Below are 27,522 nucleotides of genomic sequence, written 5' to 3'. Positions count from 1 at the left end.
CAGAGTCCTAGCCTGGCAAAGATCCGGAGGGTTCTTTTACTGCTCAGATTTGCACAGCCAATAACAAAACTGATGCTGAGACTGGAACAGCACAATCTTTATTCAATGGCCAAAGAATGGAGAAGCGGGAACTTAGTTCACAAATCAACTTCTCAACCCCGTTCGGTTGGAGACACAATATATATAGGAGGGTTGAGGTAAAAGGGAGGGAATTAGAAAGAGTGAGAGGAATATTCATCTGATAACAAGGATATAGTTTGGACCCAGAACTGATGCAGCACTTCTTGTCAGTCCTTGTATGGGCTTTTCTGGTTATTGTCATGGCAGTTGTCAACTGTCTTCGCACTGGTGAGTGTGTCTTTTAGCATGCTAATACACTATAATGAGCATGTAATAAGGCTCAATGTCAACTGGAAGTTTTCTGCCATCTTGGGCCAAGCTGATTTTAACCAGTTCTTGTTTTTCTCTTTGCAGCTTCCTCCTGAAACAGGTAAGAGCAATTGGTTTCCATTCGAGGGAGGGGCAGGAGTATGATTCTGAAGCAACAGCCTTGGTAACGGAAGGACCATTAATAGGGATAGAGGGGGGAAAAGGATAGAAATCTGTCATTCTTGTATAGCTAAAGTGACAAAAATGAATTGAAGGCCTAAATACAAGGCAGTTTTCCCCTAAAGGTATTCAACAAGCCTTTAAACAGGGAGGGAAATTCAAAAGCTGTTCCAAGACCTCTCTAAAACACAGCTGAATTTTCATCAGTCTTATGGTACTGAGGAGTTAAAATTTATGACTAACCCAGAGGATTGACCCTAGTTAATATACTAGTCTCTTGGTTGAAAGACCTTGGGAACTGTACCATAAGAGCAGAGATAACTTGGGTGGGTTATAGCTCTGTGGTAGAGCATGTGCTTAGCATGAACAAGGTCCTGGATTCAATCCCCAGTACCTCTATTAAAAAAAAAAAAAGAGCAGGGATAATCTTAATCCCATACCCTCATTTTGCCCCTCCCCCTTCCCTCTCTGGTAACCACTAATTGTTCCCTTTATCTGTGAGTCTGTTTCTGCTTTGTTATATATATTCATTTGCTTTATTTTTTAGATTCCACATATAAGTAATAACAGAGTATTTGTCTTCTCTGTCTGATTCATTTCATTAAGCATACTACTTTCTAGGCCCATTGATGCTGTGACTAGCAGATTTTCATTCATGTTTCATGCTTATATGTGTGTGTGTGTGTTTGTGTGTGTGTTATATATAACTGAGTAATATATATATTTATATCCAAAGAAAATGAAAACACTAATTCAAAAAGATATGTCCATCCCATTGTTCATAGTGGCATTATATACAATAGCTAAGATTTGAAAGCAACCTAAGTGCCCATCAACAGATAAATGGATAAAGAAGATGTGTATTAAACATGTGTTTCTTTTGGCAACATGCAATTAAATGAAGAAACCACTCTGATGACTATCCTTATTTGGAGCAAGCTTCAGCATTCCTTTTTATTTCTTAGAATACTACCACTCTCTTGGGAGTCTAGTAATAAAAGCTCATTTTAAACTTTAGTCGAATTTGAATACGTCCCTACCCACGTTTCCTCCTAGATCTCCCATCATCTCCAGTCTTTTTTAGTTATTATAACATTTCTCTTACTGAAAACATAGCTGGTTTGCTTAACTTTCTGATGCAGACTTTGATTCCTTGCCTACTGTACTATTGCAGACTTCTGTTCCAATATTCAATACTTCTTCTGTTAAAAAAAAAAAATTCAGACAACCAGAGAAAACCATACCAAATAACCTTATTCTAGAACTTCTTTCCAAGCAAAAGAAGAGAGCTACACTAATTATATAGATTTCTGAAAAACGAGTCTTAGTGGTAAGAATGGAGGCATATGACTCTTTGGTAGTAGTGCCAGAAGGAAAAAAAAAAAGAACAAAAGTGGGACTTCCACGTTATATAATCAGTTTCCCAACACATTCTATTTTAACCTGTCTAAGCCTCTGTTTCTATATATGTGTATCTTTGGAGATAAGGAACCACTGTCTGACGGGGCACTTGTGAGGACTGAGTGAAATAATTCTTTCAAAGGACTCAGCACTGGTGTCTGGATAATAATAACAAACTCAATACATCCTTCTCTATTTCCAGAACCTGGATAAGTGCATTACTTGGTAATTTTTAAATGTAAGGACTTCTGAAACAATTTCAATTTATATATGCTTGAGCCATTCTGCAGAATAAATATTTACCTTTATTCATATTTTCTTTAGACCTTTGTTTACTTTCTTTTTAAACTGTGATTTTTGTTCATTTAAATTACAACTTGTTAAAAAATACTGTAAAAAAAATTCACACCCTAGTTCAATTTGTCACCTGATCATTCCCAACCTTACTCCTACTCTAGTGTCAGAAGTAACCATTGCTAATAATTAAAAACAAATTTCAATCTACAAAAAGTCTCAATTTGTTTTCTTTTTTAGTTTTTCTTCATGCACCTTTCTCCTCCAGATAACGCCTCTGCCCTTTCCCCTTTTCCAGGTTATTCATGCTAATTATCTAAGAACTAGGCTTTCTTCTAATTTTATATATATATATAAAATTATATATAAATAATTATATGTATAAAATTTATATATTAATTCTTCTAATTTTTATATATATATATATATACTTTCTCATGTGATCTCATACAGATACAGATTACATAACAAAATCGTATTTTGGTATCTTGATTTATTGTTTTATAAAAGTAGAACCATGTTATGTACGTATTTCAGCATTTTTGTTTGCTCATTCAGTAAAATCTCAGGAAAACATCTCCAAGAATGTGTTAGTGCGATAATTTCTTGTTTCAGATGAATGAATAGTTCTCATTTAGTGAATCTATTAATTATTTAGTAAATTTCCTATCAAGGACCCTATATTTTTCTTTATCTTTGGTCATTAAAACATGTCTATATCAAACATTATTGTCCATTTGTCCTTATACACTGTTAGATTCCTTTCTATGGGGATAACTCCTTGGAGTAACAGCACTGAGCTGAGAATTTATATAGTTTTTAGAAGCCTTTGCCATATTTTCCCCAAGAAAACACTTTGAATTTCCACCAGTAATCTGTGAGTAGTCTTTTTCCTTCATTGTCATTAGCAATAAGATTCAATTCTTCTTTTGCTTCCAGCCTGGTGAATGTGAAGAGCTTTATCATCATGAATTTCTCTACTTGAGAATTTGGCCATATTTTCTCATATCTATTAGTTTTTTGGATATGCTATTGTCTAAATTGTCTATTACTATAAGTGTTTTCCTATTGGGCTATTTGTGTGATTTCTCCCTAAATTTGTTAAAATTCTTAAATCTTTTTTCAGAATTATAAATATTTGTCTTCCAAATCTATTCGTCTGGAAAAGAAATTGTAATGAACCTGTATATGGTAGCACATGAAAAAATAAAAATATATTTTGGCTGGATTAAATAGTATAATATAAAAACGTTTAAATCTTATAAGACAATCTATATAATCTTGAGTTGAAGAAGAATTTAGTTACTAAGCCTGGAAATTTTAAAGATCCATGAAATAAAAGATAGATAAATTGGTTCTATATTAATTTTTAAAAACTGCTTTATGTAAAATGTATCATAAACCAAGTTAAGCAATTTTCTTAAGATAAATTAAAAAGAGGTCTCTTCTGTTACAAATCAAAGGCTTGGTAGCATAATCTCAGATGGAATCTCAGAGAATTTACACATGAGATAAAAATTTCTTCCTGAGAGAAGTAATTAAGTAACATTATAGAAAACTCAATGAGTAGTTTAAAAAACTAATCCTTACTCAATAGCACAAAATCCAAACTGTTCTTGATAAGGTATTTTTGTCCCAACTGTCACTCCTTTTGTCTTAGAAAAAGTTGAAGATTCAGCCCCTAGAGAAAGGATTTGCTTAGCAAATCAATGATGAAGGAGGAATATTGCTTCGTGGAGATCTCCTCCCTCTCTCTTCCCAGTGGGTATGTCGTTAATTACTATAAACTATAGAGGAAGACTTTTACACTTCAGCGTTTGAGATTTCTGCCAGAGACCAAAAAATATTGATAAAGTACATCCATTTGCGAAACTGGTTGGAAAAAAAAATCTGAAAATAGTGGTTGATGCTCTAATTCCAAGTGATGTGATGCCAGAAGACCATTCTGATCATCTGTAATACTTCCTTCTTATCTTCCAGTTAACTCTGAATGGAGACATCATGACTTGCCATGTTTTGAATGTAACTAAAAGAAGTTGAATGAATTTCAACTCAGTTTTACAACTCAGTAACATATGAAGATGTCACTGTATCTGTGAACTTTAAATTAGTCCTATTTGAATTCAAGTTTTCTTGGACATAAAATTGATCTCTTGCCAATGCTTAAGATGGAGGTAAGTAGAAAACATGTTTTAGAATTACTAAATAAAATTACACTAAAATTTGAGTATTCTAAGCACATATTTCATGGACTGTTTATATTTCAAATCTCAGCAAAGACCAACTTATCTGTTAGGAAAAATCTGATTCATTTAGCTTCAGTTTCTATAAATCTTTATATGTAACATGTATATTATAATTATAATTATAAACTTTAATATATATTATGTTATGAATATATATTATTTATATATACAAATTGTATTTTATATTATATATTATGCACAAATATATACTTTGAATATATTTATATAATCTATGGGAAATAAGAACTTTAGAGTGGGTCAGTCTTAGGTTCTAATTTTTAGTCTGCTATTTACTAGCTCTAGGACCTCAGGAAAGTAATTTCTCTAAGCATAATAAATTCAGTTTCTGCCTGCAAGTTAACCTTTAGTGAACTGGAAAAAAAATTTGACACTCTTTCTTGTACTGATAAACCAATGTACAATATATTAGATGTGTGAAAGATTACTCCTATTATTCATTTTTATACTCCAGCAAGAATATGGTATCTAGGTGTTGTTTGGAAGCCTATCTCATAGAGATAGAAGATAATTTAAGAAAATATAACAGTAAACAATTTTTATGCTAAAAGGACATTATCAATCCCATAGTGTTACTGAAGGTAAAACTGATATCCAAATCTATTAATTAACTTGCCCAATTATACAATGATTTACTGGCTGATTTGAGATTAAACTCATCACTGCTCTTGTCTCAATGCTCTTTCCATAGTGCAGCTTAAAAAGATGCTTCCAAGACTCTGTTGAACCTTATCTTTTTGCATGTTCAAGGTCAGATATGGGAAAAGAGAATGATGTAGAGTGTGATAGAAGATCAACAGATCACAGATAAAATTCGTTGATATCTCATCAGCAGCTTTCCAAAATCCTTTTCTTTTATCAACTTCCATTGACTTCTGTTTTAACCCAGTATGCTCCCTTTCTGACCCCTTGATATATCACACAATTCAAATGTTTTATTCTGCTGCCCAATTAAATGCTACTCAAAATGAGATAAACATTACCTTGAGATTCTGGCCATGTACTTTCACTCAAAAGCAGAGGAATCTGCTCAGTGGCCTTTAAGGAATTAGCCACAATTGCAAGCAAATGGCACAGATGTCAATGGGTAATACTCAGGAGCCTATCCGATATAATTTCAGAGCTGCAGATAAGGACATCCCAGGTTTTTGTTCTTTTGGTTTAGTTGTAAATAAATACTTCAATCCTAACATTGGAGATATGAATCAGAATTCAAATTACTTAGAAACTTTGAAAATGCAAAAAATACCACAACTTCTTAATCTAAAGATACGCTTTCAAGAGTGGATGAATATTTGAGGTTGTGTTTGAAAGATGGGTGAATGTACCAAAAAAAAAAAAAAAAAAAAAGAGTAAAGCAGAATTCAAGAATTCAATGCTCTGAAATCTCCCAAGTTTCCTCTCCTCATTGCTTTCTGGCTCTATTATTTTTATTTCTTATTCTGCTCCAGTGCCTTCTGCTAGAGTGATAAATAGTTTTCCCCTTCCTGTGCCCTCACTGATTACAGAACATGAGAGGATATTACATATAACAGAAGTCATGAACTACTATATTGAGACAAAAGCAATTTATTACTTTTTTAAGTACTCTATCTCAATTGATTAAAAAAGAATTAACAGACTTCCTCTTTCTATAATCTTCTACAGAGACGGCTTCTTTGGCTGAGTTCTAGGAAGTAATACCAGATCTCAGGCTGGTCAGGAAAGGCCCTTGGCCTGTGTGAAAAAAGAAAACACGGGCAGTGTCCTCAGGGATGAGATACTTCCTGAGTAATAATATAAGGATTGTCTCCTTTGTATTACAGCTAGAGAGGTCTTATATCTTATCCAAACAGGAATACTAAGAATGGAAGCAGCTCTTTTTGTGGGCTGAGATTTACACAATTTTAACTGATTCACACAATTTTAACTGATTCACACAAACAGGAAATCTCATTGGCATTAAGGAGAAATTAGAATGAATTCAAAGGGCAAGAACTGTGTCTACATCTACCTAACAGTAGGCACCTAGGTAAAAAGAAGTGAGAACAATGAATTTACAAACTAACAAAAGATCAAAGGATAAATTCTGTGAATGTGGAAACTGATGATATACTTTAAAATTTTGGAAATTTATTTTGCTAATACACTGTTACTAAAATAGAAACACTTGAAATACTTGGGAAGATAAGTATTTATAATTTTGTCAACATATTTTCACGTTATTAATGGCATCAGCCTGTAAATTTATGCAAATTTTAGCAAAGTGATTATAACTAACTGACAGTAAGTAAATGCGTTTGTTAACTTACTGACTTTATATTTCAGGGAACCAAGAGTTGAACTACTTAACATGAATAGGATAAATGAGAGTGTCCCCCAAGAGTTCATCCTCTTAGGTTTCTCAGATCGACCATGGCTGGAGCTTCCACTCTTTGTGGTGTTCTTGGTTTCCTATATGTTGACTATCTTTGACAATCTGGCAATAATTCTCGTGTCACGTCTGGATTCCAAACTCCATACCCCGATGTATTTTTTTCTTACCAATCTCTCACTCCTAGATCTTTGCTACACCACAAGCACAGTTCCACAGATGCTGGTGAACATATGCAGCATCAGGAAGGTGATTAGTTATGGTGGCTGTGTGGCCCAACTTTTCATTTTCCTGGCCTTGGGTTCCACTGAATGTCTCCTCTTGGCTGTCATGTCCTTTGACAGGTTTGTAGCTATTTGTCGGCCTCTCCATTACTCAGTCATCATGCACCAGAGGCTCTGCCTACAGTTGGCAGCTGCATCCTGGATTAGTGGCTTCAGCAACTCAGTATTGCAGTCCACTTTGACCCTTCAGATGCCACTCTGTGGCCACAAAGAAGTGGATCACTTCTTCTGTGAAGTCCCTGCTCTGCTCAAGTTGTCGTGTGTGGACACAACAGCAAATGAGGCTGAACTATTTTTTATCAGTGTGCTATTTCTTCTAATACCTGTGGTACTCATTCTTATATCATATGCTTTTATTGCTCAAGCGGTGTTGAAAATACAGTCAACTGAAGGTCGGCGAAAGGCATTTGGAACATGTGGCTCCCATCTGATTGTGGTGTCCCTTTTTTATGGCACTGCTATCTATATGTACCTGCAACCACCATCCCCTGCCTCCAAGGACCGGGGAAAGATGGTCTCCCTTTTCTATGGAATCATCACACCCATGTTGAACCCCCTTATATACACACTTAGAAACAAAGATGTAAAAGGAGCATTTAAGAGGTTGATTGCAAGGATTTTCTTAATCAAGAAATAGGAACACCCAAATGAGAGGTCTTGTAAAGACTTGAAGTTTACATATTTTAATAATTTAAGTCTCCCAAGTTGCTTTAGTCTGGCTACTCTAAGAAAGAAATATTACAGGGATCTTCCTCAAATAAAATGTCATTGATAGAAAACTACACTTATTTCCTACTGCCTAAATGTATTCATTGCACAAGTCCTGAGCACTGGTCTGTTATGATCCCCTAAAATAGTGTAACCTTAAAATACTTAAAGTTTCAAGCTTTATAGTACTGGTTTATATACTTAATGAAGATTCTTAGACTTCTCTGAGACTAGAATGAAAGCTTAGGAAAAAAAACATTTTTATATACATGCAAATACACTCACACAAACCATCCTCACAAATTTATTCTCAGTTATTAGAGATATAACAGAAGTCCATAAAACCATCCATAGCCCCCTCCTCTTAATTGTAAATATTACATTAGTAAATGTAGATATAACATTAGTGTTAAATTTTTTACACTATTTGCACATCAACACAATATTTGTGTTCCACAATGATTTTTCTTCTACAGTTTTACCCAGATCTTCTCTTGTTTCTGTACTTTCCACTTATCCTAAATTAAAGTGTCCTATTTTATTTTGCCTACCAAATGGATTTGTAGCTATACTTTAGATTTGAGTCACACACTCTTTTTTTTGAAAAAAATTTTCGTAATTCCCCTACTGCCTATGTTATTGCTCTCCCTTTAACCCCTAAAGCATTAGAGTCTAAATCATAAAAATAGCACATTATATAATGATGTCCTTCACTTGTTTAATGCATTTTTTTAATGCAAGAAGAAAAGCTTATTATGTTAGTTCCCTTGAGGTAGCATAGACTGTAATTTATACTTCTTCCATATGGCCTTTGGACTCATCAAAGTGCTGAGGAAAATACTTGCACACTGTGAATTGGTTATTTGGTTGATTTTATGAATAGTTGCACTGTAATCATTTTAACTGCTTCACTATCCTTTTTCTAATTATTTCTTCTACTAAATATATTATAAAAACAGAAAATAGAATAACTGAGAAACACAATTAGCATATTTCTCACGAAGATCTTACAGTAATAAGGTGCATTTCTGCCTCAATGTAATTTTCTAACACAGTATGGTGGATCTTAAAAGTTTAACGTATATCAGAACCATCTGGAGGGCTTTTAAAATCCACATTCACTGGGAGTCACTTCACCTCCACTCCCAGATTTTCAAAGGCCGTAGGTCTGGGGGGAGGAGGTTGGATATTGCATTTCTAATGAATTTCCGGGTAATTCTGAACAGAGACCACGCTTTAAGGACTGCTGTGCTAGTGTTTAAAATGAATGCAGAAAATGTTTTGCTGATATTGGGACTCAAGGTTGGCCACCTCAAAATATACCACAATGGCATGTTAATTACTTTGAGTTGAAGTTGCTTGAGAAACAGCAGATGCTAGAAGGAAACTCTGACCCTTCTCTCTTCCCTTGAAAACAGGGAGTAAATCTCTCATGTGAAAGGTGTACTCCCACATCTGGAGGTAGCAAGATCACCAGAGAGGAAATTCAGGGCTGAGATGCCTGTATAAACAAATTGATAATAAAGTATATAAATTATTGGCTTCAATTCTAGGATTCACATTTTAAGAAATACATTTAAAATTAAAATGCTTCTACAGAATGATGACTAGAGAATTGAGGAATCAGAATATCATGCCTCTGGAAGAATTACTGAAGCCATAGATTTGTTTAAAATGGAGTAGAAAATGCTTTGTCAAAGTATGATGCAATTGTTCTCTTCAAATATTTAAAGGGTAGTCATGCAGAATATTGTTTGTTCCATAAGGGATAGAATTCATACTAATGGGTAAAAATAAAGCCGATTTTAATATGATATAAGAAAGGACTCACAATACAATTTACATTATACCACAATGAAGTAGTTAAACATTTCTGGCAATGTGGGAAAAAACAAATCTATATAAAATAGAGATTGAATTAAATAGTCTACCTAATGCTTTTCCTCTTTATAGTCTGTTTTAGAAATTTTCTGTAGTTAAATGGTTTGTCACAACAATTTCTGTTAATGACCAAAAGAACAAAAGTAGACACAGAGAAAATGATAGATATAACCAAGCCTTTGGAAAGAATGTCATGTAGAAATTGAATTGATGTTCTGGCTCCTAAGTAAAGAGCTAGGTGGAAGCTACTCTGATTCAACATATGGGAGTCAACACTGCAAAAAAACAAAAATAGGAAAGTTTGAATGAATAAATATCTCTGTGGAGATAGGATTTTCAATACTGGAGGGAAGTTGGATTACACGGTTTGTAAGATTATTTCTAACCCAAAAAGTCTTTGACTGTGTCGACAACAATATAGGGGAATTTGGTTAGACATGAAAAATAATTTCCTGAAAATAAAATTTGTGATATAATAGACTATGTAAATAAAGATACAGTGAAATGTTTTCTCTCACAGTTCTGGAGGTTAGAAGTCTGAAATTAAGGTGTCATGAGGTCATACTCCCTCTGGAAGCTGGGGAGGGGGTGGAGGAGGGGAGGCGGTGGAGGAGGCGAGGGGGTGGTGGGATCTGTTCCTTGCTTTTTTGAATTTCTAGCTGCTGCTGGCATGCCTTGCTGTCATTGTCTTGTGGTCACATCACTCTCATCTCTACCTCCATTTTCATATCTCCTTCTCCTCTGTGTGTGCCTCAGTCTAACCTCCCTCTGCCTCTTTCTTACAAGGAGACATTTGATGGCATTGAGAGCCCACTGAGACAATCTAGGATAAATTTATCTTCTCAAGATTCTTGACTAATCGCATTTTTTGCCATATAAGGTAACATGCACAGGTTCTGGTGATTATGAGGTGGACATATCTTTTGGGGGGTCATTATTCAAGCTGCTACATCATTTATAACATTCAGGGTGATGTTGCCCATTTTCCCCTGAAAAAAGGAGACTAACATTAGGTTTTGAGGAATTTTTTTTTTTAGATTCTTAATCAAATTAGCAAGAATGTAACTTTACTCCTACTCCTAAAGTCATCACTATCTTGTTATCATGAGAATTTTTAAACTATATGTATTTTCTTTTTTGAAACAATAGAACAGATAGATTATATCACTTTTCAATACACGTTGAATTGGTCATTGGGCAAAAGTTGGTGGAAAAGTTAAAGCTCTTTTGTGCAGATATAAGCAATCCATACCTTTGATTTTTTTAAGTTAAGTGAATATTAAAACCATATAGATAGTAGTGATTAGAAAGACAATGGAATTTGTATATTTGTGTGTAATTTAAATATAAACACAAAATATACTGTTATATATACCATCTTTCACTTATCTTTATTATTTATATTAAAATAACAATCATATTTCCATAAATATGTCACATTTTTATCATTTTACTCCATTTTCAGTACCAAAATGTGCCCCAATTATACTCTAATGGAAAGATACAGATTGTCAGATTGGGTAAAAAAACAAGACTCATATACTGCTTATAAGAAATACTTTAAATGTAAAGACACAATTGGGTAAGTAGTACAAGTTTGGAAAAATGGATGCCATTATAACACCAATTAAAAGAAAACTGGATCAGGGGAGGTGGGTATAGCTCAGTGGTAGAGTGCATGCTTAGCGTGCATAAGGTCCTGGGTTCAATCCCCAGCGCATTAAAAAAAAAAAAAGGATTGACTGTCCAGTGTTACTTAATAAAGGGCTCCTATCTATAAAAGAAAAAATATACTATTACATTTTTTTTAAATGTGTTTAATATTGTAAGATGGAGGGAAAATGTAACCATGCTGATGTTAGGAATCAATGTTTTCATTATGATACAGATATAACTAATAAAGTGAAACACCTTAAATTTAAAATTAAATAAAAATAATATGAACTGATGCATTTAAAAATATATATCATCTAGCTCTGTCCACTGAATGGCCTAGAAGTATGACATGAACATTTTATTAACATATAACATATTATTTGCATTTTAAAACTTATAACATTTTATTAGCGATAATGATGCTGAGAACTCAGTTCTCTGATACTGTTTGCCACTAAAAAGAATAAGAACTTCTTGAAGAAATAACTTATGTCATGTATGAAACAAGGAAGGTAACTGGTGAGCCTGGGACATTTTATTGTGCCAGAAAAGGACATTAGGGACATCTTGAAAAACCTCCCTAAGCCCAAAGCATCCAAAATAATGATGAATGTAATTAATTGAAGTAAATTAATGTATTGAAAATTCCAGACTCTCTTGATGATACTTTAAAAAAAAAAAAAAGCAACATGGGAAATTTTATGTGTATTTCAGAGAAACCAGATAGCCATTCCATTAAGGAAAGCTCTACTTTACTGAAGGCTACCAATTAAAAATATAGGAGAAATTAAATAGTGAATTACCACTCTGCAACCCACAGTGAAAATATCGGCTCTGGCCAAGAATAGTGTTAAAATCGTTGGGTGTTTGGATGATGGTGTTACGGAAACGACAGGGCAGTCAAGAAACAATCACCACTCGGAGGGTTGGAGTACTCAGATGTATTACGCCGGTGGGCTCAGAGGGGCTTCTGCTCCAAAGCTCTGAGCACCTTCAAGATGTGCACATGAGGTTTTATAGGGTAAAGTACAAGCTTGGGGTATTCGGCCAATAGGCATGGAACAGCTTTAGCAGCATCATCATCACAAAAGTGGAGGCGGGGAGGCAGCAAACCAACATTCCAAAGCCACATATGTATCTTTGAAAATCCAGCTAGCTAGCAAAAAAACATGAACAGCAAACCAACACTAATTAACCTAGATTTACAAGTTAGTCCAGCGGAACTCGGATCAGTATTCCGATACTTAGACTTGTTAGCCCAGCCCAGCCTCTCCTTCACATTCCTAGACTTATGAGTTATCTTGTCAGACCAGCCCGGTTTTTCCTTCACACCTTCAGATTAAAAAAACTTCTTTTAGCATTTCTTGTTCAGCGAGTCTGCTGGCGATGAATTCCCTTAGCTTTTGTTTATCTGAAAATGTCTTTATCTTACTCTTGTTTTTGGAGAAGAGTCTCAGTGGATATAAAATTCTCTGTCTTAGGAGCTCTCAGACTTAGTGGATTAAAAAGCATACATGAATACCACTGTTGACCTTGAAAAGCCCAAAGATCCAGTTATTTTACCAGCAAAATGAATTTATTCAGGAATAGCAGAAAATTGCCACTGGGACAAGCAAACTGGCAAACCACAGGGAAGTCCAGAGAACAGAGGAGAGAGGCTTGCTTTCACAGGGGAAAGGAGGAAATGAAGTGGTTCTTCATTGGCTGCAGGAATTGTGGTGGTTCTTCATTGGCTGCAGTCTGTGGGCAGCTTGTTGTCGCTGGGTCAGGAGGAAATCTTTCTCCTGCTGGGGTCTGAAAGCTGTGGCAAGTGGTACACATGGGAGAGGTCCCATGCGAGCAATAAATCTTTCTCCTGATCTCTGGCTTGGTTATGTCTTTTGGCTCGACACCCACCAAGAGGTGAACCCAGCTTCCAGATGTAGAAAGAAACCCCTTTGGTGCTTTTCTTTTCTGACTAAAAGCAGAGAATTCTGCCAACTCAGCACAGACATAAGATCTAAACTCACGAGTTAAACACACCTTTAAAAATTCACCATTACTCAAAGCCCAGGGCACTAGTGTGCTGTTTCTGACCATCTCCCATTAAAGTCTAGGGTGGGAGAGTCTTAACATGTGGATTTGAGATGAGGGAAGGGGGCAGGGCCCAACCATTAAAAGAATGACACAGCAATTAGCACCAAGATAGGGGAAGATTCAACTCCCAGTGTGAAGGAAAAGCGGGCTGGGCCTACTCGCAAATCTAAGTGTAACAAGTGTTGGATTACTGATCTGCGTTCTGCTGGGCTAACTCGTAAATCTAAGTTAATAAGTGTCGGTTTGCTAATTCCCTGTTCACGTTTTTTTTTTTTTTTCTAGCCAGCTGGATTTTCAAAGAGACCTATCTGGCCTTGAAATGTTGGTTTGCTGCCTCCCTGCCTCTACTTTTGTGATAATGATGCTGCTAAAGCTGTTCCCTGCCTATTGGCCGAATACCCCAAGCTTGTAATTAACCCTATAAAACCTCATGCACACGTCTTGGAGGTGCTCAGTGCTTCGGAGCAGAAGCCCCTCTGAGCCCGCCGGCATAATAAATCTGAGTACGCCAACCCTCTGAGTGGTACTTGTTTCTTGGCTGGCCTGTCATTTCTGTAACACCAGTAGATGTTGAGGCCCCAAGATGGTGGGAGATTCGGACTCCAGTGGACCTTGAGCTTCTTTATACACACTGTAATGTATCAGCACGGTGAAGGACACACCCGCAGGCGCCATAACAGTTCCAAGTCTAACCATGAAAGGTCAAAGAGAGGGCAGTGGCCCGTTCCTGGGAATCCTAGCCCCTTTCCCAAAGTAGTTGGAATAATCCTCTCACTTGTTAGCATATAAAAACTAGCAGCATATAAAAACTAGTAACACCCATACCTTGAAGCCTCTCTTACTCCCCCACCTTCTGAGATGGCCGGCACTCTGTGGAGTGTGTATCTACTTTTACTTTAAACTGAACATACAACCCTGCACCTCTTGGCCTTTCTCTTGCCTTCTAGGTTAGCCTTCACTGTGTTTGAAGTGTTCATCTCTCTAAATAAATCTACTTACTCAAGTATGGCTCACTCTTAATTCTTTCTTGAGAGAAGCCAAGGACCCTGACTTGGGGTGCATCCCAGGGACTCCATGGAGACCTGGAACACGACCATGCTCTTGTGCCCCATTTTCCGGTATCAGTGAGAGATTTTGACAAACTCTTTAGAAGCCTGTGCACACACCCCTACATTTGCATTCAATTTCAGGTTTAGGGCTAGTCCCTGATTCAGTAGTTCTGCGGTCTCTGCTCTCCCTCTTTTAGCCTGAAAAGTGGTCCTCATTAAGTACCATCCTCTCCATGCATCTTATGTGTTCATTCCTACCCCTATGCTCCTCAGGAACTGCAGCCTCTCCTTTATGAAGGTCCTACTTTGAGGTTCAGCTTAGATTACTGGTGAGGGTGGATGGGAGCTAATGTGTAACTAGGTATAGCTCAACCTACATTCCTTAAAAATTGTGCCCAAGGCCCTGCCTGCCTGCCTCCTCCCCACCCCCTCCGCCTCCCTCTATTTCCCTGGAAAATAAGGGACTGTCAGGAAAATTTGTGCTTCACAGGAAAATTATAGCTCACCCTTTTGTGTCATCTGATTCCGATACTATGAGAGCTATTTTACAACTCTGTAAACTGTAGATAACTGAAAGCAATAGAAAATAATTCCTGTCTACAGACATGCAAATTAATTCTGTCTCCCGGTGGGGCATTTTCTCCCTCCCCAGTTCCCTCCCCCCACCAACCTCAACCTTGTAAAAGCCAGTTTTGTCTTTATTTACACATTCATTTCAATATTCCTGATCTATAAATGGTGTCCATTCTTTGAATTCTCCTTTGAACTGGTGGTAATGATGAAGGAAACACAGATGTGGGGCGTGAGGAGGGCTGTGTCCCAGGCTTCAGCTGAGCCCCTGGGACATGCCCTGCCAAGTGTGGGTCCTTGACTTAGTGCAGGAAAGAATTCAAGAGCGAACCACAGTTGATTAAAGGTAGATTTATTCGGAGAGATACATTGAAAGGCAAGAGGAACACCACAAGGTGTGGGGGTTGGGTGCTCAGATTAGAGTAAAAGTAGGTACACACTCTGTAGACAGAGTGTGGGCCTCCTCTGAAGAGGGAGAGAGTGGGTTGCGGCGACCACGAGGAATCGTGTTGCCAGTTTTTATGGGCTTGGTGGCTTCATATGCTAGCAAGTGTAAGTACCAGCCTAACTAGCCTGGGGGAAGGGCTGGGATTCCCAGGAAGTTGGCCATTTCCCACCCTTTGACCTTTTGTGGCTAGCCTTGGGACTGCCATGGCGCCTGCGGGCATGTTATTCACCATGTTAATATATTACAATAAGTGTATACTGAAGCTCAAGTTCTACTAGAAGTTAAATTTCCCACCATCTTGAGCCTCAAGGCCTCCTAGGGGTCGAATCTTTCACCATTTTGATGTTAATTGCTATAGTATTCCTTGAATGGTTTTGCCCGGCCCCCTTCCTGTCTCAGTAACACTACCAGTTACCTCATTAATGAGTTAAATAAAATCTTTTAAAAGAGATTCGTTTTTCTATTTGTACGCAAGTCATAATTGTATGGGGGCGGGCGCTGGGGGTTTGCCCTATTTGGCTGGAAGGAGTTTCTAGTGCCACCTCCATGACTATGGCAACCAAAGCGTAAGACAAACCCACAGAATTTCTAAATCCCCTACTACGTCTCCTTTGTGGAGACCAGAGGGGAACAGCACTAGCCTCCCTTCCTCTCTTTCTTCCTCACCTTCCTCCTTTTGCTTCCTGCTCCTTCCCTTCCTAGGGTGGTGCTCTAACTCCTCAATCTTACCCTCCTTTTCTTCTTTCCCGTCCCTTTTCTCCTCCCACCCTTCGTTCCGGTCCCCGCCCCGACGCGGAGCCTCGCCACAGGCACAAAACAAACCCCTGCCTCCCAAGCAAACTGGGGAATTAGGCGCCCAAGTCTTGCAGGAACTCTAGAAAGTTCAGAGCCTTGGAGCACTTCTCGGCAGCGGTGAAGATGCTAAGGTTGGAGCCAGTGAGGGCGGCCACCACTAGGAGCCCATTTTTTTTTTAGAAGAAAACATGGATTGTTGCCATATAAATAATAGAAAAAAATCCATTTCTACAGTAAGCCTTAAGCCCGTTGTGTGTAAGCATTGGTGGTTCAGTGGTAGAATTCTCGCCTGCCACGCGGGAGGCCCGGGTTCGATTCCCGGCCAATGCATGTGCCTTTTTACCTTTTGAAAAAGTCCTTCCAATCTTAAAAATGCTCGTTTTGTAGCTGGATACTTTTTACATTCTAATTTACTCGTATATTTTGTGAGTCCAAGATCTGGAGTCGCTCCGGCTAGGTGAAAGGAACAGGCTGGTGACGGGCTGTTTTCCTAACAGAAACATCGACTTTTCTCTGTTTAGAGTATTTGAAGTCAATCTGCTCTGGAGTCATTCTTCTGTTTGAAGTATAAATAAAACTAATGGCTTTTTGAGAGAAAAACAAAGAACAACAACAAAACACATTTTTTTCAATACAGGAATCCAGCACTCTTCAAATGAAAATAAAATAAAGGAACTACTTCAAGCACCCCAAAACGCCAGTAGCAGAGTGGCGCAGCGGAAGCGTGCTGGGCCCATAACCCAGAGGTCGATGGATCGAAACCATCCTCTGCTAACTCTTTTCGAAGAAAACGGGGGTGTTTACTAACTGGGACGGCTGTAATTTTAGTAACCCGTTTTCCCTTCTGTATCTAATGAAAGGGTGGGCAACACAGGGATAAATTTTCACCCCTCCCCATATTTGAGACAAAAATAATTCACAAATCAGAAAGGCACCAATGTCACGTGCTCCATCTCAGAGAGCAGAGAATGTTAACCCAGCAGCTGAAAAGTCGCCTTGTCTACCTACTATAATATTGCAAACAAGAATTTAGATTTAGAGTTAAAAAAAGAACCACATACAGCTAATTTCCGTTTCAGAGATTTGGTTAAAGGGAGTTAGGGTTTATTTAAAATAACAGTTCTTCATAATTTCTTCCCCTGCTCTGTTTTCCTCCTTAGCACTTAACACTATGTAGTATATAGTATATTTTATTTATTCATTTAGTATTTTCTCCCCCAATGGTATAAGAATTCACAAGAACAGAGATTTTTGTCTGTTTTGCCACTGTGGCTTCTGCAGTATTTACAACAACACGTCCTGGCACATCTTAGGCATAGGTTCTTCCTTAAATACATTAAAAGCTACAATTTCTAATACACCAGATAGCAGTGTTCGATGTTATTATTCACCTTCTTTTACCTTTTAAAAGAAGAGTACAAAAATGACTGCAACTCTCCCAATCCCCCCCCCTTTTTTTTTTTGATGAATAGGTTTTATTTGCAAAGAGTCTGGAAACAGCTCATATTAATGATGTCATTTAAATAACACAATACTTACTTTAAAAAGCAATGACTTTATAAATATTCATATGAAGTTCTTTCCTTTACAATACTGTTGCTATTATGTGTCCATATATAACCAAACTTAATGTTTACATAAATGTCTGGAATAGGAGGCCAAAGGGCCATATTTCATTTTCAGTCACTTCTAAAATTAAGGCAACATCTTTATCAACCTGGCAAGGAAGGTGCTAGAAATCCTGTTGTTGTAGGAAAATGGGGCGAGAGAGGATGGTCATGTCCCAGGTCTCGGTGAGTCCCTGGGACATACTCTGCCATATTTTATGGCAAGATGAGAAAAATTTAAAGATAAAAATTTTCTTAGCCGATTTGGGCCTCCTGCCTCTCCTTTAGAGTGTACTGTGTATCTAATTAACCAGACCTCCTTAGGAGACAAACTTACTTCTTCATCTCGTGGGGGACCACAATGATCCTTGACTCAATTAGTATGTGTAGATGCATGAAAAAATGGCCTTAAATGTAGTTATGGACTGAATTGTGTTCCTTCAAAATTCATATGTTTGAGTCCTAACCCCAATGTAACTATGTAGAGATATGGCCTTTAAAAAGATAGTTAAGGTTAAATCAGATCATAAGGGTAGGGTCCTAATCCAAAAGCACTTTTAACTTTATAAGAACAGGAAAAGACTTCAGGGGTGCAGATGCACAGAAAAAAGACCACGTGAGGACATAGCAAGATGGTCAGCTGCCAGCCAAGGAGGGAAACCAATCCTGCCTACACCTGAACCTTGGACTTCTGGCCTCAGAACTGTGAGAAAATAATTTTTTTAAAGACACCCAGTGTGTGGCATGTTGTGGTATCCCTAGCAAACTAATGCAAGCATGTTAACAGGATGTTTGCACTTAAACAGTAGAAACTGTCAAAGCAGAACTAAGAGATAGAAACATTTTGTAAGGGGGAAAAAGTCTACCTGCAAAGAAGTCAAGAGTCAGATGCTGGGGAAAACACACATACATGCACGCATATACACAAGTGTTTAAAATGGTGAGGTGGAGGGGAACCTGTGAAATGACGGAGGTTACCAAGTTTACATTGGCTTGTTCATGGTGGAAAAACTGCAACTTACTCAGGTGATAATCATAACTGTAAATCCTGACATATCTTCACAGAGCAGCCTAGCAAAAATCAGGGTATCAGTGTTTGTCAAGTGTTTATGTTAACAGAAAACATTCAGTGTTTATTACTTTGAGGACCAGAACTAGGGTGAGCATGACATTATTATTATTATTATTATTATTATTATTATTATTATTATTATTATTATTATTATTATTATTAATTATTATTTTAATTTTAGGGTGCAGAGTATTTTGATTTTTGATTCCTTTTTATTTGGACAGCTCTGACTAGACCACAAAAACAATACCTCTCTCCCTCTCTCTCATGCCCACAAGTGACTCTTGGAGAAACTACTTGAAAGCCAGCGGTTAATGGAAGACGGAAATGATCACTCCACTTAACCCAATTCACTGATTTTGAGTACAAAGTTGAAGTGAGGAAGCATTTCAGTTGGATGTGGAAAACACTCCTTGGATTTGTCCTTCTGCTTTCTTTCCACAAGATGGCAGAAGAGGGCAATACTTCTTATTTCACCTACTCTTGAGGTAATAATCCCTCAGCTCTCTTAACCGTGGAGGAAAAAAAAAAAAAAAAATCTCGGAAAGAGAGCAAAGAATAGAAAGGGGATGAATATGATGCCGATGAGTTCAGAACGCAATTAGATTAATTTAGGGGACTGCTCTCCAACAAGTAGAGCAGCTTGTCCGTGGGCTCTGTCAACAGCTCCCAAGACTTAATGACAGGGGCGCAGGGACTGGAAAAAGAGAAACTCACTTTAGAGAAGTGAATGACAAACTCGTATATTTTGGATGACTTGATCTCCGGGAGGCTTGTTGCCTGTGACAGGAACAAAACTGTTCGTCTGAGATAGGGCCTACACCCACAACTAAGGGAAGTGACAACAAGGAAAGGAAAATTTGTAGCCTGGAGTGGAAATATGAGTGTAGGGGCTTGTTATTTTGATGTTAGTGGGAAAAAAAGGTTTACAATAGCAATCACTTCCTAGTGGAAGGGGATGAGGATAGTGGAAGATGTTAATATTCGAACTGCGAAAAAAGAATTTAGGCACTATTGAAAGATGCAGGGGAGGAGGAGTCGAAGGACTTTGAATTATACCTTGAAAGATTCCATTCCCTAATATTCCTAGCTAGCTTATGAGTTCAGTAAATACGCTCTTCTCTTAAATACTGAGGTCTCTGACTTGTATCGCGGAATTTCTAATCGTGGACTCCCAAGTCACTGCCAGAAAACTGCTTCCCCGCCCTAGCGAGTCCTGGCATATCTCCCTCCCAACGCATCCTGATAAAACATGGGAAGACTGCATCTTTCCCAAGTTGTTGGGTTCCTTGTTCAACACCTTATCCTTAAGGAGAGTCTCTGACCTTTAATGCTCCCGATGCATTTTGACATAAATCATTTCAAGTTACCCTAGTATCTCTGTAGGGTAGACAGGGCTAAAGTTACAGTTCCTATTCGGTAGTGGATGGGAAATAAGCACCGAGCGGTTAACTTCGCCCAGGATCTGACTGCAAAACACAGAACCGTTAATTTTCAGCTTCATGGCTCTTGGCTTCAGAACCTGGTGCATTCCTACAGATAAAGTAAGTCATAATTTTACTTTCCACAGAAAATCCCTTCACAACGCACAATCCCAATAGCAAACTATCTGGCCAATTGCAGCCCACGACGGGCTTTTCAAATAGTGCTGCTGTCCAATCAGAGAAGGGGGACGTCACTTACTTTGAAGAAGGGTAACCAAAAGCGAAATTTCGGCTAATGTAGCAGAGGGCAGAACTGAAAATCTTGTTCAAAGGACGCCAAAGACCCCATAATAAACTGCGTAATGTGCCAAAATGCTTATCCAAGAATACGTGCGAAGGGCTTTTTAAGCACCCCCCAATTTTTATTTCCCAAACCAACCCCTAATTCTCCAAAAAGAAACTAGACTACAAGGAAAGTGCACCAGCTATTTCTCTGAAAGAGTAGGTGGCTCTGAAAAGAGCCTTTGGGTCATGGGTGGCTGTGGGCCGGCTCACTTGGAGCTGGTGTACTTGGTGACGGCCTTGGTGCCCTCGGACACGGCGTGCTTGGCCAGCTCCCCGGGCAGCAGCAGGCGCACGGCCGTCTGGATCTCCCGGGACGTGATGGTCGAGCGCTTGTTGTAGTGCGCCAGGCGCGACGCCTCGCCCGCGATGCGCTCGAAGATGTCGTTGACGAACGAGTTCATGATGCCCATGGCCTTGGACGAGATGCCGGTGTCCGGGTGGACCTGCTTCAGCACCTTGTACACGTACACCGAGTAGCTCTCCTTGCGGCTGCGCTTGCGCTTCTTGCCGTCCTTCTTCTGCGCCTTGGCCACCGCCTTCTTGGAGCCCTTCTTCGGGGCTGGAGCGGACTTGGCTGGCTCGGGCATGGTGAACAGAAGTCACAACACTCCAGAAACAAGTGAGCACGGGACGGGTCGAGTCCTTTTTATTTACAGCTCCGTATGCAAGTAATATTGTAAAGCTCTATGTCTGATTGGCTAATACGAGTGATGATGTTAAATGACAGTATTGTCCAATGAGAACACACGTTTTAAAGGCACTGAGTTTGTCTTGTTTAAAATGAAACTGCAACGGTAGCCAATGGAATAGCTTCTTTTTCGCGCCCAGCTGCAGCTATAAATTTTGCGTTTGTCCTCTTTTTCTTTATTCGTCTCTTGCATAGGCTTTAGATATTGCATAATGTCTGGACGTGGTAAGCAGGGCGGCAAAGCTCGCGCCAAGGCCAAGACCCGCTCTTCGCGGGCCGGTCTCCAGTTCCCCGTGGGCCGAGTGCACCGCCTGCTCCGCAAGGGCAACTACGCCGAGCGGGTCGGGGCCGGCGCGCCGGTGTACCTGGCGGCGGTGCTGGAGTACCTGACGGCCGAGATCCTGGAGCTGGCGGGCAACGCGGCTCGCGACAACAAGAAGACGCGCATCATCCCGCGCCACCTGCAGCTGGCGATCCGCAACGACGAGGAACTCAACAAGCTGCTGGGTAAAGTCACCATTGCTCAGGGTGGTGTCCTGCCCAACATCCAGGCCGTGCTGCTGCCCAAGAAGACCGAGAGCCACCACAAGGCCAAGGGCAAGTAAATTCTGAATTCATACTTTAAACTCTAGGACCAAAGGCTCTTTTCAGAGCCACCCACCGTTTCTGTGGAAGAACTGAGCACTCTTATGAAACCCACCAGGAATACACGGCTAAAAGTTCTCAGAACATGACATACGTAATAACCCTTTTGATTTGACCAAGCATGCGTTGACTTGGATCTGGTAAAGACCAATTCTCAATACTTCTGTAAAACTGAAGCCACCCGCCTGTTGTCACCCCAACACCCGCCCCCGCACTCCCGCCCCAGGAACACAGTTCCGGTGATGACATGCGCCAGTAAGTTAAATATTAAACCAAGTTTTGTTTTTTTTCTAGGTATTTATCGTTAGGAGAACCCGATGGTCCATTGGTAAAGTAAAACTCCCATCTCAGAGGCTCTTTTCATAGCTATCCCTATTTACAGGAAAACACCTGATAACTGATGAATGTAAACCTATCCTCACTCCAGGTCCGCCAAGTATACAGCTTACATATTAAAGTCCAATCAGCCATTTGATTGCATCAAGATCAGTTAATGAAGTCGGATAACCACTTACTAGTTTGTAGTCAAACACATCGAGGTCCTCCTTCCCCATACCACGCTGTGGAAACTAAAGTTCTGTGTTCAGGGGTCGCTGTGTCAAAGCCTGTTTTAACTCTATTCTAGGTCTTGGTACACTCATTAAAAGCACATCTTGACGCAGTTATGAAATGAAACTACTTTTCAGAGAAGCTAATGAATACATTATTCTGCTGTAATTTCCCCCAACATTGAGAAGCGAAAAAGAATCCAATGAAAATACATTTAAGAACAATTTAGGAGCTGATTTCTACAAATACTGCGTGAGATTCCTTTTACTGGAGGGATCTTAACTTTTTGGTAGAAAACCATAAACTCCGGATAGAGAAAAGTCATAAATAATTCTTTCCTGTAAGAATTGAAAACAACTGTTAGTATGGAAAACAAAACCTTTTCAGGGGCAGTAGGAATCAAATGAAGATTGGAATAAAAGCCAATCAGGTGACGCCTGCGACAGTTCTGACCAATCAGGATCCGATTACTAGTATAAAGCCAGGTTCTGGCATCAGTTTTCCAGTTGCTTATTTCACAGCACAAGCGCTAAGCTGATGGCTCGCACCAAGCAGACGGCCCGCAAGTCCACCGGCGGCAAGGCGCCGCGCAAGCAGCTGGCCACCAAGGCGGCCCGCAAGAGCGCGCCGGCCACCGGCGGCGTGAAGAAGCCGCACCGCTACCGGCCGGGCACAGTGGCCCTGCGCGAGATCCGTCGCTACCAGAAGTCTACGGAGCTGCTGATCCGCAAGCTGCCGTTCCAGCGGCTGGTGCGTGAGATCGCGCAGGACTTCAAGACCGACCTGCGCTTCCAGAGCTCGGCCGTGATGGCGCTGCAGGAGGCGTGCGAGGCCTACCTGGTGGGGCTCTTCGAGGACACGAACCTGTGCGCCATCCATGCCAAGCGCGTCACAATCATGCCCAAGGACATCCAGCTCGCGCGCCGCATCCGCGGGGAGAGGGCATAAACCCTGTCCTAAGCGCATTTGTTCTCCCAAAGGCTCTTTTAAGAGCCACTTCCATTCTCACTAAGGGTGGCTGTCATTAGGTTTGGTGTTAAAACGGGAGGAAAAATGTTTTATGGAAGAACTAGGTATTTTCAGTCGCATGCAAAATAAGCACAAGTGCACTTGCCAAGGCCACATACGCCGTTAAATCTTTGTTAGCTATTTAAAAAGAAACTCGCTCTAGGTGAGAAATACTTTCAGAAGCATCCCTCTGTCTCCCTCGTGAAAGCCTGAAACAAGATGTCAAGCAGGGGAGCAAAAATTCAATGTAAATGAAGCTTGAGGGCTACTCACTCCACTCCAGCATGGGGGCTGCTGCTGGCATGCGGTTCTCATTTTGAAAGAGTCTGAAGTGTATAAAATGGATATTTTATGTATCTCTGCCAATAATGTTTCTGATCTGGACAAGGATGGAAATAGTGAACTTCCTGAGATGGAAACTGATAGAATCTACATTAAAATTTATACCTACATAAGTGGCCTGAAAGTTTATAGCAATGAGTGTTCTGTGTTAAGAACAAACAAATACTTAAGAGTATCTACCTCCTATCATGAAAAAAAAATTAGTTTTTCAATGGAGATACCAATTATATAAATGGCTACCAATTATATAAAGGCTTTTAAAACTTCACTTTTAATCAGATAAATGCAAATTAAGACAACAATGAAATACTACCCAACACCCATCAGACTGGCAAAATCAGAAAGCTGGTATATAAATAACCAAGTGTTGGGAATTGTAAGAATTTAATTTCATGTGGTGGTTTACTGATGATAGTTTTGCAGAAGATGGTTTGGAAAACTGCCTGGTGTATTTAGTAAAGTTGGGTGTGCCCAGGCCTATGCCCCAAGGAAATTTTCCTACAGACTGGAAAGAGGACACATCAAAAAATTTATCAAGGAACTATTTGTGGTAGTAAGAAAGTAGAGATAATTCACGGGATGAATGAATAATTAAAATACAGTGAGTGCATGATAAGAAATTCCTTCTGAGGTCAAGAAACAAGTAAATGGCAAAAGCAAGAGCTGAATCCAAGGCTCAGCCTTGCTACTGTCATTCAGTTCATACCTGGGCTCACCTGTGCCAGGATCTCCAACATTGTTTTCTAGCTTTACTTCCCGAAAAACTAGAAAAACCACCAAAATCAAGGGCACCATATCTGAGTACTTTTCTAGAAACACGACTTGTAGAACATCAGTGTCTTAGTCTGCTTGGGCTATTGTAACAGAATACCTTAGACTAGGTGGCTTATAAACAATAGAAATGTATTTCTCAATTCTGGAGTGTGGGAAGTCCAAGATCAAGGTGCTGTCAGATTCAGTGTCTGGTAAGATCCCACTTCTTAATTCATGGATGGCTATTTTCTCATGGTATGGAAGACAGGGGGGTCTCTTTTATAGGGGACTAATCCCATTCATGAGAGCAGTTATGACCTAAGCACCTCTGAATGACCCCACGTCCAAATACCCTCACGAGATTCGGTTTCAACATATGAATTTTGGGGAGACAGAAACATTCAGTCTATTAAAAATTAGAAGCTTGGAAACTATGTTCTTAGCCTCTATTCCTGTTGTAAACTCAGGAGGCCAAGACAGCAGGGAACTCCCTACCCCAGGAACTCTCTCCTTTATCTTGATTCTTGTTCTCTCAATATCCAACCCTGGAGATGCTAGTAAGGTGAAGTGAATAAAAGAGAATCAGAGTTTCTGACAACTATCTTTTGATATATTTCAGGCATGAAAACTAAATCAGGAGACACCTAGAAGGAACTATAAAAAATCATCATTGGTCACATAGTATTAAGAAATTTTGGAAACAAGCTGATGCAGGAAAACAGATGTGGGGCGTGAGAAGGACTGTGTCCCATGTCTTTGTTGAGCCCCTGGGTTGCGCCCGCTAAGTGTGGGTCCTTGACTTCCCGCAGGAAAGAATTCAAGAGCGAGCCACAGTTGAGTGAAGGTAGATTTATTCAGAGAGACACATTGAAAGGCAAGAGAAAGGCCATGAGGTGTGGGGATTGGGTGCTCAGATTAGAGTAAAAGTAGGTTCACACTCCATAGAATGTGGGCCATCTCCGAAGAGGGAGAAAGGGACCGCCGCGAGGTCCCGTGTTGCTGGTTTTTATGGGCTTGGTGACTTCATATGCTATTAAGTGGAAGGACCAGTCTAAGAAGTCTGGGGAAAGGGCTGGGATTCCCAGGAAGTTGGCCATTTCCCACTTTTTGACCTTTTGTGGCTGGCCTTGGGACTGCCATGGTACCTGGGGGCATGTTATTCACCATGTTAATACATTACAATGGGCGTATAATGAAGCTCAAGATCTACTAGAAGTTAAATCTCTCATCATCCTGAGCCTCAAGGCCTATTGGGGGTTGAATCTTTCACCATTTTGATGTTAACTGCTGTAGTATTCCTTGCATGGCTGTGCCCTGCCCTCTTCAATCCCGTCTCAAAGGCAGGACATTACATAGATCAAGGAAGGAGTAGTAGGCAAGAAAACTGTATATATTAAAGAATCTATTTAGGTCTTGAGAGGATTTCAGGAAAAAGTAAGAGGTTTCTCTGATAAAGGGTTTTGCAAATCAGGTTTCAAGCTATAAACAGACAAGAATATGGTAGAGGGAACCTCAGGGAAGAGGGTGTAGTAAGATGAAGAGAGGAAGAGACCAGGAAGGACAAAGGATTCCGCCTCTTCAGATTTCTTTAATTGGTCTTAATAGCACATGGAGGCATAGATGCTGATGGAAACTTTAAGGATGGAAACAGGGGTGGTGATTGTGCTGAGGTGGGACCAAGGAATAAGGGAAACTGTGCTTCTATATCTCATATTTAAGGTTCTGACTTGGTAAAAGGCCAGTATATGTGGAAGTGTAAAGACACTATGAAATGGAAGGAAAAGATCCAAGAAGTTAAGTTCATGGAGTGGAAAAGGGCTACTAGTGTTTTGGATTAGTGTATATGCCTGTTTCTGTTGTGTTTATCTGTGAATATATATGTGTTTTGGGGACAGGAGAAATGAGAATTGGGAAAGGTACTATTTACTAGTAAGTAAACTAATTTCAAATGAGGAACAAGGAAAGAAAAGTAAAAGAGATGTAAACATAACCTTCCAGTCAATTCCAAAGTTCTAACCAAAGCAAACAAAAATATCAAGTGTCAAAGAAATAAATATATGGCATATCAATTGAAAGTATAACAATATTAAAAAGAATTGAACCCAACACTTGGAACTAAGAATGTTAAGAATTGTCCACCAGACAAATGTGGATCAGTAAGCAACCCTCAGAACACTGGAAAGGCAAGTAATACCTCATTTATTCATCCAGTTAAGGAGGAAGGGAATTGTACAGAATTTAAAACATTACCAACATTTCTCTTAGAAAAGAATATCTCTCCTAATGTGAGAAACAAACACTAAATATTTACCCCAATTATTCAACACTTGGTGAGACTACCCACCAGATTAATGCCTTCAAGGTTAAGTACTCAGATTCCATTACTAAACAGGGCCAGGGGGGAAAAAAGCCAGATTACAAACTCAGTAAGAGATGGATTAACCAACAGAACATGGGCATGTAGTGCTTTGCATCTACAGTAATTACAAAGGAGTTTATAAATAACTTGGAGACTGATTCCTAGAATAAAATTAGAAATTTGTTCAAGGAGTAAATAATGAACCACATACGTTTGAAACAGGACGGGTGAACATTACTGATGCTCTGCAAAAGAGAAAGGTGAATGTAGGCCACAGAAAGTGAAGATTTCCAGAAAAACAAAATCTGATACCTGGAAGACAAGTAAGGGCCTGAGAGAGGTCATTCTAAACAGGTTTGACACATAGACACCCATCTTTCTGCCTTTGAAAGTTTCCTTTTC

At 39.4% G+C, this 27,522-nt stretch overlaps 4 protein-coding genes and 2 non-coding genes across 6 annotated transcripts; 5 read left to right on the top strand and 1 right to left on the bottom strand.

Moving 5' to 3' along the window:
- Nucleotides 1-4,100: 4,100 nt before the first annotated feature.
- LOC135318399 (olfactory receptor 2B2) lies at nucleotides 4,101-8,204 on the top strand. The gene is made up of 2 exons (XM_010974708.3): nucleotides 4,101-4,418; nucleotides 6,816-8,204. The coding sequence occupies exon 2, from the start codon at nucleotides 6,841-6,843 to the stop codon at nucleotides 7,780-7,782; it is 942 nt and encodes a 313-aa protein (XP_010973010.1). The 5' UTR covers nucleotides 4,101-4,418; nucleotides 6,816-6,840; the 3' UTR covers nucleotides 7,783-8,204.
- An 8,383-nt stretch (nucleotides 8,205-16,587) lies between these two features.
- On the top strand, nucleotides 16,588-16,658 carry TRNAG-GCC (transfer RNA glycine (anticodon GCC)). The gene has a single exon. It is a non-coding gene; the product is annotated as a tRNA-Gly (tRNA).
- Nucleotides 16,659-17,030: 372 nt separating this feature from the next.
- On the top strand, nucleotides 17,031-17,102 carry TRNAM-CAU (transfer RNA methionine (anticodon CAU)). The gene has a single exon. It is a non-coding gene; the product is annotated as a tRNA-Met (tRNA).
- A 3,861-nt stretch (nucleotides 17,103-20,963) lies between these two features.
- On the bottom strand, nucleotides 20,964-21,404 carry LOC105084567 (histone H2B type 1-C/E/F/G/I). The gene has a single exon (XM_010974709.3). It carries the CDS (start codon nucleotides 21,361-21,363, stop codon nucleotides 20,983-20,985), a length of 381 nt encoding a protein of 126 aa, XP_010973011.2. The 5' UTR covers nucleotides 21,364-21,404; the 3' UTR covers nucleotides 20,964-20,982.
- Nucleotides 21,405-21,625: 221 nt separating this feature from the next.
- On the top strand, nucleotides 21,626-22,170 carry LOC116147783 (histone H2A type 1). Its single transcript, XM_031435492.2, has one exon. It carries the CDS (start codon nucleotides 21,677-21,679, stop codon nucleotides 22,067-22,069), a length of 393 nt encoding a protein of 130 aa, XP_031291352.1. The 5' UTR covers nucleotides 21,626-21,676; the 3' UTR covers nucleotides 22,070-22,170.
- A 603-nt stretch (nucleotides 22,171-22,773) lies between these two features.
- LOC105084571 (histone H3.1) lies at nucleotides 22,774-24,420 on the top strand. The gene has a single exon (XM_064476020.1). It carries the CDS (start codon nucleotides 23,196-23,198, stop codon nucleotides 23,604-23,606), a length of 411 nt encoding a protein of 136 aa, XP_064332090.1. The 5' UTR covers nucleotides 22,774-23,195; the 3' UTR covers nucleotides 23,607-24,420.
- The last annotated feature ends 3,102 nt before the right edge of the window (nucleotides 24,421-27,522 follow it).

This window comes from Camelus dromedarius, chromosome 19 (genome assembly GCF_036321535.1).
Source record: "Camelus dromedarius isolate mCamDro1 chromosome 19, mCamDro1.pat, whole genome shotgun sequence".
Taxonomy (NCBI): Eukaryota; Metazoa; Chordata; class Mammalia; order Artiodactyla; family Camelidae; genus Camelus; species Camelus dromedarius.
Note: the sequence above shows the minus strand (reverse complement) of the source record. Positions and strands in the feature narration are given on the sequence as shown.

What these genes read in the sequence shown, in the direction of transcription:
- LOC135318399 (XM_010974708.3), top strand. Translation starts at nt 6,841, where the DNA reads ATGAATAGGATAAATGAGAGTGTCCCCCAAGAGTTCATCCTCTTAGGT.
- LOC105084567 (XM_010974709.3), bottom strand. Translation starts at nt 21,363, where the DNA reads ATGCCCGAGCCAGCCAAGTCCGCTCCAGCCCCGAAGAAGGGCTCCAAG.
- LOC116147783 (XM_031435492.2), top strand. Translation starts at nt 21,677, where the DNA reads ATGTCTGGACGTGGTAAGCAGGGCGGCAAAGCTCGCGCCAAGGCCAAG.
- LOC105084571 (XM_064476020.1), top strand. Translation starts at nt 23,196, where the DNA reads ATGGCTCGCACCAAGCAGACGGCCCGCAAGTCCACCGGCGGCAAGGCG.